The following is a 12,573-nucleotide window of genomic DNA, read 5'->3' as shown; positions in this document are numbered from 1 at the left end:
CATATGCCACTGCCGAAACGTTACTTGCCGAAACGTTACTTATTTTGGGATTATGTACACAACAGCGCCTCCTCCTGCACAAAAAAATTGGTAAGACGCTACTAAAATAGACTGCTAAGACTCGGCCAACCCTGGGATAAACACACGTGATAAGAAGAAGAAGAATACATATATATGCGTGACACATGGGCCTCTCTCGGTTCTCGAACCGATGTCCTCATCACCCACCACACGGCGGACACGTTGAAGGATTTCGAGGTTCAGAGGGCGGAGGCGCGAGTTGCCACCTCTCCGGATGTCACCCGGGACAGGTTGGAAAATGTGCCTTTTGTGTTCGAAAGGCAGCAATTGATTTTGTACCGAGATTCGCTCACCGCCGGTCCTGCTGTGTTGCACTCCGCTCGTCTGGCACTGCACAGTTTTGATGACAGACCCAGGCGGACCGAGAATCAAGTGTAGATTTGGTCTCTGCACTGCCACGTGTGTACAGGTATTCGCGCATTTTTATCGACCGAGCGCAAAGTGCTCTATAATTATGATTACCTAATAGTTGGGTGATCCCTTAAACGGTCTCGCCCCGCTTTGCGTTGAGGGCGGATGCTGCAGGGTCCGTGGTGATTCAAGTTCGCGTGTGCTTTGCTGAACCAGCTGAGAATGCAAGAGTACTGCAGGAGGGGCCTGAAGTCTCCTTCCCAACAGTGATCCGGGTCACTGAATTGGCAAAAGCAAAACACAATAACAGCAATCAAAATAAAATTGAAAATATTGCAAGGAATAAAAGCAATGTTATAGAGACCGGGTGGGTGATACAGCGGGTGTGTGATTGATGTCTATATATTGGGTAGGTGATATAATGGGTGAGAGAGTGCGTGATAGAGCAAGTTGGGTGATATTGTGGGTTACATGGTGCGTGGGTGTTGAGTGTAAATGTGTGTGATATAGCGGGTGGGTGATAGTGTGAACAGAGAGTGTGGGTGTGGCTGGTATAGACCAAGCTGTGTGCTGCGAGGAGAGTAGGTGTTTGTGTGTTAGTGTAAGGGGGTGTTGAGAGTGTGTGTGGGTGGTGATCGAGTGGGAGAGTACATAGAGTGGGGTGGGTGTTAGTGTGGCGGAGTGCAGACAGAGTACGGATTAGTTCGTGATGAGTGGAGAGATTCTAACCAGTGGGAGAGCGAAAAGGTACAGAGAGAGATAATGTGCGAGTGAGAGAGTACGCGAGTGGGTGGGAGAGAGGGTGGATAGGTCGGAGGGAGGGTGGGGAGAGTTGGAGAAAGTGTAGCGAGAGTGAGTGGGAGGGTGGGGAGAGGGTGTAGAGAGGGGAGGGTGTAGAGAGAGATAATGTGCGAGTGGGAGAGTAAGCGAGTGGGTGGGAGGGAGGGTGGATAGGTCGGAGGGAGGGTGGGGAGAGTTGGAGAAAGTGTAGCGAGAGAGAGTGGGAGGGTGGGGAGAGTGGGAGAGGGTGTAGAGAGAGAGGGGGGGAGAGTGGGAGAGGGTGTAGAGAGAGACGGGGGGTGAGAGTTGGGGGGGAGAGTGCGTGGGGGAGGGTGAGATGGTGGGGGAGGGTGGTGAGTGTGATAGGGTCGTGCGGCACTTGGCACCATCGCACTCATCACAACTGCAGCGCTGCAGCGCTTCGATCTTCGCCGTGAATGAGCCTCCTCGGTCATCATCATCTCACCACCTTCAATCATCACCATCATCATTAATATGTCGTAATTAATTACAATCACTAATTAGCATCACCAGTCAACTTCGACGGCGATGATTCCGCAGAATCAGGCGGCGAGCGAGTTGGGGCCGCTGAACCAACAGCGACTCTCGGACGAGAAATCGTAGAGAGAGAGAGAGGGGCGTGGGAGCCGTAAGTGGAGAGCAGAGATCAGGAGCGGCGAGGCGAATCGGAGCGTGTAGAGAGGTGAAGATCGGAGAGAAGGCAGGAGAGGGGAGAGCGGAGCTCGCAGACAGCGGAGACGAGAGGGGGTCGAGCGAAGGAAGATAGGAGAGGAAGGGGTAGAGATTCGAGAGGCGAGCGACTGAACGAGAGGAGGGGAAAGGGCTGAGAGGCAGAGGCAGAGAGGAGAGGGATCTTCACTCGGACTTGCAAGGAGCCTCGTCGGGAGAAGTTTCCGAGCGAGGTGAGTGTGGCTCTCTCTCTCCCTGTGGAGCCGCCACGCCACGCGCGCCGTTGAAGAGCCGGCAGGGAGCCGGCAGGGCGCAAGCGTTGAGTCGACAGGGAGCCACCGGAGAACCACCGGTGAGCCACCGGAGAGCCAGCAAGGGGCCACTGGGGAGCCAGCAGGGAGCCAGCAGAGCCACCCCGGGAGCGACCGACAGAGCGGAGCCTCCGGTGGAATTGTCTCGGAAGCTCCGAGGGGACTAACATCGAGTGAGCAGCCGACGGGATCCTCCGAGTGAGCAACCGAGGGGACTTCCAAGAGCCGTGGAGGGGAGCTACCAAGGAGGCTACCGGCGGGGCTAGCAGGGGGGGAGGGCCGGCGATAGGAGACACCAGCTGAACTGACGAGGAGGTCGCTGAGAAACTCTACCGGGGCAGCCACCACCACCGTCGTCGTCATCCCGAGGAGAGACCGGGGGGGGGGGGGGCAGCCGTGGAGGGTATCACCGCGGAAGACACGGGGAGAAAGAGACACGGGGAGAGAGTGACACGGGGGGAGAGTGACGCGGGGGGAGAGGGACACGGGGAGAGAGGGACACGGGGAGAGGGTGACACGGGGAGATAAAGACACGGGGAGAGGGTGACACGGGGAGAGAGTGACACGGGGAGAGAGACACGGAGAGAGAGAGACACGGGGAGAGAGAGACACGGGGAGAGAGAGAGACACGGGGAGAGAGACACGGAGAGAGCGAGACACGGGGAGAGAGAGACACGGGGAGAGAGAGACACGGGGAGAGAGACACGGAGAGAGAGAGACACGGTGAGAGAGGGACACGGTGAGAGAGACACGGGGAGAGAGAGACACGGGGAGAGAGAGACACGGGGAGAGAGTGACACGGTGAGAGAGAGACACGGGGGGAGAGACACGGGAAGAGAGGGACACGGGGAGAGAGAGAGACACGGGGAGAGAGGGACACGGTGAGAGAGAGACACGGGGGGAGAGAGACACGGGGAGTGAGGGACACGGCGAGAGAGGGACACGGGGAGAGAGGAACACGGGGAGAGAGAGAGAGTGACACGGGGAGAGGGTGACACGGGGAGAGGGTGACACGGGGAGAGGGTGACACGGGGAGAGGGTGACACGGGGAAAGAGTGACACGGGGAGAGAGTGACAAGGGGAGAGAGGGACACGGGGAGAGGGTGACACGGGGAGAGGGTGACACGGGGAGAGGGTGACACGGGGAGAGAGTGACTTGCGGAGAGTGACGCGGAAAGAGGGGAACGGAAAGGGAGTGACGCGGGGAGAGAGGGGGACACGGGGAGAGAGAGACACAGGGAGAGAGAGAGACACGGTGAGAGGGGGACACGGGGAGGAGGAGGGACGCGAGGAGGAGGATGGAGGCTGGAGGCGGGGTGGTGGCGCTCGGAGCCTGGGCCGCGCTCTGCTTCTTCTTGAGGCTTGTCGCGGCGCAACGAGACGGGCTCATGGTGAGCGGACATCATCATCATCAGCAGCAGCAGCAACATCATCATCAGCAACAGCATGATCATCAGCAACAGCAGCATCATCATCAACAACAGCATGATCATCAGCAACAGCAGCATCATCATAAGTAACAACAGCATCACCATCGGCAACAGCATCATCATCAGCAGCAGCAACATTTTCATCATCAATGACAGCAGCTCTGGAGAACATTGGAACCCCACCTCATCAATAGCAGCAGAATGAGTAGCAGCAGCATCAACATCGAAAGTGTCAATCATCATCATCAGCAGCAGCAGCAGCATCATCAGCTGATGTAGCGACTTTGCACAATGCCCTCGCTTCGCGTGACTGATTGAATGGACGAGCTAATGCGCAAACGATGCATCCATGAATGAAGCGTCTCGCTCCGCTATCGCCTTGCTTCTCGTGTAACGGAATGAATGGACGCACGAATGAATGCGTTAAATGACGCTGCCCCTCCTCGTGACGCCCCCCCCCCTCCCCCCCCCCCCCCGTAGTGACCTTAGATACCCACAGGGGGAGCACAGAGCTGACAAAGAAAGCGAACGAATTGATGCACCACGGTGGCTCGTAGATGTTGACTACCTCGCGTGGTATACAGGAGGTCGCCGGTTCGACCTCCCACAACACTGACGCCTGCTGCTGTGTATTTGGAGTTTGCGCGTCTCTCTCTCTCTCCCTGTGGTCGCGTGGATTTTTCTCCGGGTCCTCCGATTTTTTTCCATCCACGGTTAGAATCAACGTCACCACGCGTTTAGAGTCTCTGGCTGCGATACATTTCACTATTAGCAGTCGCTTCGTTATGCTATGATTTGTGGGCAGGTCGCTTCTGAAAAAGAGTTATACACCTCAGTGGGCCTTGCCTGGTAAAATAATTTTAAAAATAGTTGAAAAATGTGTTTAATAAATCAGTGAACAAATAATTTCATTAGGAAGTACATCCTTTTGTCTACCCATTGTGTGTGTGTGTGTGGGGGGGTTGATTGACCATACTTCACCACGCTGGTCAGTGCGCGTTGGAAAAGGAGAGTGGTGGGGGATGGGAGCGGAGTTGCACAGGACTGGTTTAGATATTATCTCGCCACTGATGTTAGCCGTGGCCGTGAACGGAACTTATGTCTGGGGGTTCGAAGTTCAATGCGCTTGAGTGATGATGATGATGGTGATAATGGCGATGATGATGTATACGTTACTCACCATCGGATACGATGACCCTGTTAATTGTATCAATGATGGTGGTAGTGGTTGTCATCGGTGCCGGATTAAGATAGTGCGGGGCCTGTAGCATGTTATAAAGGGGCCCTAAATATAAAAAAAATATTAAAACACAAATGTATAACTTTCATAGCAAAGTCATTGTATTTTTTAATTTGCGTACAGCCAGATAATACGACAAATCGCGAACCTTAAACACCCAGTCATTCATAAAAGTTGAAGGCGGTATAGTACTATAGTAGTAGAGCAAGTGCAGAATCACTGATTCGGAATTGATAGCTTGAAAGCATTTCGCGCGGGGCCCTTGAAAGTGCGGGGCCCGTAGCTACTACACAAGTAGCTGCTACATATGTAGCTGCTACATATGTAGCAGCTACATATGTAGTAGCGACGTATGCTGCTAGGATAATTCGGCACTGGTTGTGATGATGATTGTGGGGAGCGGTCGTGTTGTAGTTAGCGCGACGCTGCGCTACGAACCCGGCGATCCGAGATCGATATCCCGCTCACGGCCAACACCTAGTGACGATTATGTGAACCGGTTCTGGACCTCCCCTAGGTCGACTCAGCCTCAAATGAGTACACGGTGCAGTGTGTGAACATCGCCACTGGGGAGACAAAGGCGGCCGGGCGTGGTGATGGCCACCCACCCCCTCGTGTACCGTGCTCGCTAACAGCACTTGCCCCGATAGTCTTTGAAGACTACACGGGGGATCTTTGTGTTTGATGATGATGACCATGCTAATGATGATGATGGTGGTGGTTGTGATTCAATTGCTCGCGTGCCTGGCCGCAGGTCACCGCGAGATATTTTGTTTACGAACCAGTGAATGATCGAATGTGTGAATAAACGCTGCAGGAATTAGTAGGCGCTTACCTCTGACATCTTAACCCGCAAACCAATCATTGAGGAGCAAACGCCGGAGCGGGAATGTCTCAGACGCGAATGACCAAGTGAATGAATAATGATTAACGGTGAATTTGTGCTCTCAAATGACTTCAAGCCTAGTCCAGCCTCGTAGTATGAATGGGGAACCAAAGGAGTAAATTGACGAATGACTCAATGAATGGACGAATGGTGTTTCTTTACTGCCAGTTGATGTCTGCTTGGGAGCAGATTTGCTCAATGGCAATGCCTCGAGCTTCAGTGAGTGAATGAATGAATGCGTTACTCAATGAAATAACGAATGACAAAATGCGTAGCGCCTCGCCGTGTGCCCCCCCCCCCCCTCCAGCATTTAAATGACGATCGACGAGCACACGACCGTGTCACAGACACGGATGAACGAAACTCGGATGAATGAGTTCACTAGATAATTCATTAATGAACGGTGTCTAACCCCTTGCCCCCCCCCCTCCCCCCCGTGTCCGAAAATATAATAAGCGGAGTGGCCCCACGCACGAGTGAACGAATGCACGCGTGAATGGAACGAAACATGACGAGTGAATTCATTATTTAACTCACGTTCCCCGTGTCATGAAAGCGAAGCGGGCGCGACTCCAGCATGGATGAACGCATGAAAGAAAACAATTAATTAATTGCCAGAGACGGGGTGTGAAAAAAAGAGTGAATGACTGAAGGAAAACGGAATACATTTCTCAATGAACGAACGGCCGTGAAGAGAAGCAGAAGGCGGAAGGACTGTCTCGGACACGATTTGACGAACGCATGAATCGAATGAATGAACGAATGAGTTTGTGAACGAATTCATCCAAATAAGCGTATGACTCTCCCCCCCCCCCCCCCGTACAGATGTTGATCGGGGAGCAGAAGGTGGAGAGGGAGTAACTCAGGCTCGAGTGAATGAACGAACGAATGAACGAACGACTCTACCCCCCTGTGTAGATGTTGATTGGGGAGCAAAAGGCGGAGCGGGAGTGTCTCAGGCTCGAGTGAATGAACGAACGAATGAATTAATGAACGACTCTACCCCCTGTGTAGATGTTGATTGGGGAGCAAAAGGCGGAGCGGGAGTGTCTCAGGCTCGAGTGAATGAACGAACGAATGAACGAACGACTCTACCCCCCTGTGTAGATGTTGATTGGGGAGCAAAAGGCGGAGCGGGAGTGTCTCAGGCTCGAGTGAATGAACGAACGAATGAATGAATGAATGAACGACTCTACCCCCTGTGTAGATGTTGATTGGGGAGCAAAAGGCGGAGCGGGAGTGTCTCAGGCTCGAGTGAATGAACGAACGAATGAATGAATGAATGAACGACTCTACCCCCTGTGTAGATGTTGATTGGGGAGCACAAGGCGGAGCGGGAGTGTCTCAGGCTCGAGTGAATGAACGAACGAACGAATGAACGAACGACTCTACCTCCCTGTGTAGATGTTGATTGGGGAGCAAAAGGCGGAGCGGGAGTGTCTCAGGCTCGAGTGAATGAACGAATGAATGAATGAATGAACGACTCTACCCCCCTGTGTAGATGTTGATTGGGGAGCGGAAGGCGGAGCGGGAGTGTCTCAGGCTCGAGTGAATTAACGAACGAATGAATGAATGAATGAACGACTCTACCCCCCTGTGTAGATGTTGATTGGGGAGCGGAAGGCGGAGCGGGAGTGTCTCAGGCTCGAGTGAATGAACGAACGAATGAATGAATGAACGACTCTACCCCCCTGTGTAGATGTTGATTGGGGAGCAGAAGGCGGAGCGGGAGTGTCTCAGGCTCGAGTGAATGAACGAATGAATGAATGAATGAACGACTCTACCCCCCTGTGTAGATGTTGATTGGGGAGCAGAAGGCGGAGCGGGAGTGTCTCAGGCTCGAGTGAACGAACGAATGAATGAATGAATGAACGACTCTACCCCCCTGTGTAGATGTTGATTGGGGAGCAGAAGGCGGAGCGGGAGTGTCTCAGGCTCGAGTGAATGAACGAACGAATGAATGAATGAATGAACGACTCTACCCCCCTGTGTAGATGTTGATTGGGGAGCAGAAGGCGGAGCGGGAGTGTCTCAGGCTCGAGTGAATGAACGAACGAATGAATGAATGAATGAACGACTCTACCCCCCTGTGTAGATGTTGATTGGGGAGCAGAAGGCGGAGCGGGAGTGTCTCAGGCTCGAGTGAATGAACGAACGAATGAATGAATGAATGAACGACTCTACCCCCCTGTGTAGATGTTGATTGGGGAGCAGAAGGCAGAGCGGGAGTGTCTCAGGCTCGAGTGAATGAACGAACGAATGAACGAATGAATGAACGACTCTACCCCCCTGTGTAGATGTTGATTGGGGAGCAGAAGGCGGAGCGGGAGTGTCTCAGGCTCGAGTGAATGAACGAACGAATGAATGAATGAATGAACGACTCTACCCCCCTGTGTAGATGTTGATTGGGGAGCAGAAGGCGGAGCGGGAGTGTCTCAGGCTCGAGTGAATGAACGAACGAATGAATGAATGAATGAATGAACGACTCTACCCCCCTGTGTAGATGTTGATTGGGGAGCAGAAGGCGGAGCGGGAGTGTCTCAGGCTCGAGTGAATGAACGAACGAATGAATGAATGAATGAACGACTCTACCCCCCTGTGTAGATGTTGATTGGGGAGCAGAAGGCAGAGCGGGAGTGTCTCAGGCTCGAGTGAATGAACGAACGAATGAACGAATGAATGAACGACTCTACCCCCCTGTGTAGATGTTGATTGGGGAGCAGAAGGCGGAGCGGGAGTGTCTCAGGCTCGAGTGAATGAACGAACGAATGAATGAATGAACGACTCTACCCCCCTGTGTAGATGTTGATTGGGGAGCAGAAGGCGGAGCGGGAGTGTCTCAGGCTCGAGTGAATGAACGAACGAATGAATGAATGAATGAACGACTCTACCCCCCTGTGTAGATGTTGATTGGGGAGCAGAAGGTGGAGCGGGAGTGTCTCAGGCTCGAGTGAATGAACGAACGAATGAATGAATGAATGAACGACTCTACCCCCCTGTGTAGATGTTGATTGGGGAGCAGAAGGCGGAGCGGGAGTGTCTCAGGCTCGAGTGAATGAACGAACGAATGAATGAATGAATGAATGAACGACTCTACCCCCCTGTGTAGATGTTGATTGGGGAGCAGAAGGCGGAGCGGGAGTGTCTCAGGCTCGAGTGAATGAACGAACGAATGAATGAATGAATGAACGACTCTACCCCCCTGTGTAGATGTTGATTGGGGAGCAGAAGGCGGAGCGGGAGTGTCTCAGGCTCAAGTGAATGAACGAACGAATGAATGAATGAATGAATGAACGACTCTACCCCCCTGTGTAGATGTTGATTGGGGAGCAGAAGGCGGAGCGGGAGTGTCTCAGGCTCGAGTGAATAAACGAACGAATGAATGAATGAATGAACGACTCTACCCCCTGTTTAGATGTTGATTGGGGAGCAGAAGGCGGAGCGGGAGTGTCTCAGGCTCGAGTGAATGAACGAACGAATGAATGAATGAATGAACGACTCTACCCCCATGTGTAGATGTTGATTGGGGAGCAGAAGGCGGAGCGGGAGTGTCTCAGGCTCGAGTGAATGAACGAACGAATGAATGAATGAATGAATGAACGACTCTACCCCCCTGTGTAGATGTTGATTGGGGAGCAGAAGGCAGAGCGGGAGTGTCTCAGGCTCGAGTGAATGAACGAACGAATGAACGAATGAATGAACGACTCTACCCCCCTGTGTAGATGTTGATTGGGGAGCAGAAGGCGGAGCGGGAGTGTCTCAGGCTCGAGTGAATGAACGAACGAATGAATGAATGAATGAACGACTCTACCCCCCTGTGTAGATGTTGATTGGGGAGCAGAAGGCGGAGCGGGAGTGTCTCAGGCTCGAGTGAATGAACGAACGAATGAATGAATGAATGAATGAACGACTCTACCCCCCTGTGTAGATGTTGATTGGGGAGCAGAAGGCGGAGCGGGAGTGTCTCAGGCTCGAGTGAATGAACGAACGAATGAACGAATGAATGAACGACTCTACCCCCCTGTGTAGATGTTGATTGGGGAGCAGAAGGCGGAGCGGGAGTGTCTCAGGCTCGAATGAATGAACGAACGAATGAATGAATGAATGAATGAACGACTCTACCCCCCTGTGTAGATGTTGATTGGGGAGCAGAAGGTGGAGCGGGAGTGTCTCAGGCTCGAGTGAATGAACGAACGAATGAATGAATGAATGAACGACTCTACCCCCCTGTGTAGATGTTGATTGGGGAGCAGAAGGCGGAGCGGGAGTGTCTCAGGCTCGAGTGAATAAACGAACGAATGAATGAATGAATGAACGACTCTACCCCCCTGTGTAGATGTTGATTGGGGAGCAGAAGGCGGAGCGGGAGTGTCTCAGGCTCGAGTGAATGAACGAACGAATGAATGAATGAATGAACGACTCTACCCCCCTGTGTAGATGTTGATTGGGGAGCAGAAGGCGGAGCGGGAGTGTCTCAGGCTCGAGTGAATGAACGAACGAATGAATGAATGAATGAACGACTCTACCCCCCTGTGTAGATGTTGATTGGGGAGCAGAAGGCGGAGCGGGAGTGTCTCAGGCTCGAGTGAATGAACGAACGAATGAATGAATGAATGAACGACTCTACCCCCCTGTGTAGATGTTGATTGGGGAGCAGAAGGCGGAGCGGGAGTGTCTCAGGCTCGAGTGAATGAACGAACGAATGAATGAATGAATGAACGACTCTACCCCCCTGTGTAGATGTTGATTGGGGAGCAGAAGGCGGAGCGGGAGTGTCTCAGGCTCGAGTGAATGAACGAACGAATGAATGAATCAATGAACGACTCTACCCCCTGTGTAGATGTTGTTTGGGGAGCAGAAGGCGGAGCGGGAGTGTCTCAGGCTCGAGTGAATGAACGAACCAATGAATGAATGAATGAACGACTCTACCCCCTGTGTAGATGTTGATTGGGGAGCAGAAGGCGGAGCGGGAGTGTCTCAGGCTCGAGTGAATGAACGAACGAATGAATGAATGAACGACTCTACCCCCCTGTGTAGATGTTGATTGGGGAGCAGAAGGCAGAGCGGGAGTGTCTCAGGCTCGAGTGAATGAACGAATGAATGAATGAGTGAACGACTCTACCCCCCTGTGTAGATGTTGATTGGGGAGCAGAAGGCGGAGCGGGAGTGTCTCAGGCTCGAGTGAATGAACGAACGAATGAATGAATGAATGAACGACTCTACCCCCCTGTGTAGATGTTGATTGGGGAGCAGAAGGCGGAGCGGGAGTGTCTCAGGCTCGAGTGAATGAACGAACGAATGAATGAATGAATGAACGACTCTACCCCCCTGTGTAGATGTTGATTGGGGAGCAGAAGGCGGAGCGGGAGTGTCTCAGGCTCGAGTGCCCCTCCCAGACCGCGGGCCTCCCTCGCCGCCCGCTCTGCGCGTCCGATGGGCGAACCTTCGCCTCGCACTGCGACTTGCGGCGCGCGCGGTGCAAGGACCCCCTCCTCAGCGTGGCGCACCGGGGCCGGTGCAAGGGTGTGTACACACGTGTGTGTGTGTACGCACGTGTGTGTGTGTACACACGTGTGTGTGTGTGTACACACGTGTGTGTGTGTGTGTACGCACGTGTGTGTGTGTACACACGTGTGTGTGTACACACGTGTGTGTGTGTACACACTTGTGTGTGTGTGTACGCACGTGTGTGTGTACGCACGTGTGTGTATGTACGCACGTGTGTGTGTGTACGCACGTGTGTGTGTGTGTGTGAACGCACGTGTGTGTGTGTGTGTACGCATGTGTGTGTACACACGTGTGTGTGTACGCACGTGTGTATTTGTGTGTGTGTGTGTGAACGCACGTGTGTATTTGTGTGTGGGGAGCTGTAATGCAGCGTTAGCGCGCTCCGCTACGAACCCGACGACCCGGGTTCGATTCCCGCTCGCGGCCAACACCGGTGACGATTATCTGAACCGGTCCTGAGCCTCTCCTAGATCGACTCGGCCTCAAATGAGTACCTGGTGCGGTGTGTAAACATCGCCACTGGGGATACAAAGGCGACCCGGGCGTGGTGCTTTGCCACCCACCCCCTCGTGCGCCGTGCCGGCCTCCGTCGGTGCGACTCGCGAACAGCCCTTGCCCAAGAGTCTGTTGAAGGCTACACGGGGGACCTTTGTCTTTTGTGGGTGTGTAGAGATGTCGCGGTGCCAGGCCGAGCGCTCGCACGCGCAGAAGCAGGCGAGGCGTGAGACCCGCGCCGTCTTCATCCCGGAGTGCAACGCGGACGGGAGCTACTCGCAGGCATGCGGCATCATCATCATCAGCAGCATCATCAGCATCATCACAACCATCATCATGGTTAGCATGAATATAAGTATGAGCATCACCATCATCATTAGCCTAAATATCAGTATCATCATAATCACCATCATCATTAACATAAATATCAGTATCATCATCATCATAAGCATGAATATCAGTATGATCATTATCATCATTAGCATAAATATCAGGATCATCATCATCATTAGCATAAATATCAGGATCATCATCAGCAGTAGCAACAACATCATTATCAACAGCATCAGCAGCAGCATCAGCATCATCACCATTTGCGTCATCATAACCATCAATATCAATATCATCGGCAACAGCAACATCATTATCTACAGCATCATCAGCAGCAGCATCAGTAATAGCAGGAGCATTAGCATCATCCTGATCAGTAGCAGCACTATCAATATCAGCATCATTATCAACAACATCATCATCATCACGGCCGTCATCATGCACATGATCATCATCAAGCCACGCACGTGG

The 12,573-nt window shown here is 52.8% G+C and overlaps 1 protein-coding gene across 1 annotated transcript in view; it reads left to right on the top strand.

The window, feature by feature from the left end:
* Nucleotides 1-1,566: 1,566 nt before the first annotated feature.
* Nucleotides 1,567-12,573, top strand: part of LOC116947856 (SPARC-related modular calcium-binding protein 2-like) — a 38,510-nt gene continuing 27,503 nt past the window's right edge. Inside the window, exons 1-3 of the mRNA XM_076071095.1 lie at nt 1,567-3,604; nt 11,106-11,292; nt 11,948-12,054. Coding sequence (XP_075927210.1) covers nt 3,512-3,604; nt 11,106-11,292; nt 11,948-12,054 — 387 coding nt within the window. The 5' untranslated portion in view covers nt 1,567-3,511. The remainder of the gene's footprint in view (nt 3,605-11,105; nt 11,293-11,947; nt 12,055-12,573) is intronic.

Source organism: Petromyzon marinus, chromosome 31 (genome assembly GCF_048934315.1).
Source record: "Petromyzon marinus isolate PM22_M1 ecotype Great Lakes invasive population chromosome 31, UKy_Petmar_22M1.pri1.0, whole genome shotgun sequence".
NCBI classification, from domain to species: Eukaryota; Metazoa; Chordata; class Hyperoartia; order Petromyzontiformes; family Petromyzontidae; genus Petromyzon; species Petromyzon marinus.
Note: the sequence above shows the minus strand (reverse complement) of the source record. Positions and strands in the feature narration are given on the sequence as shown.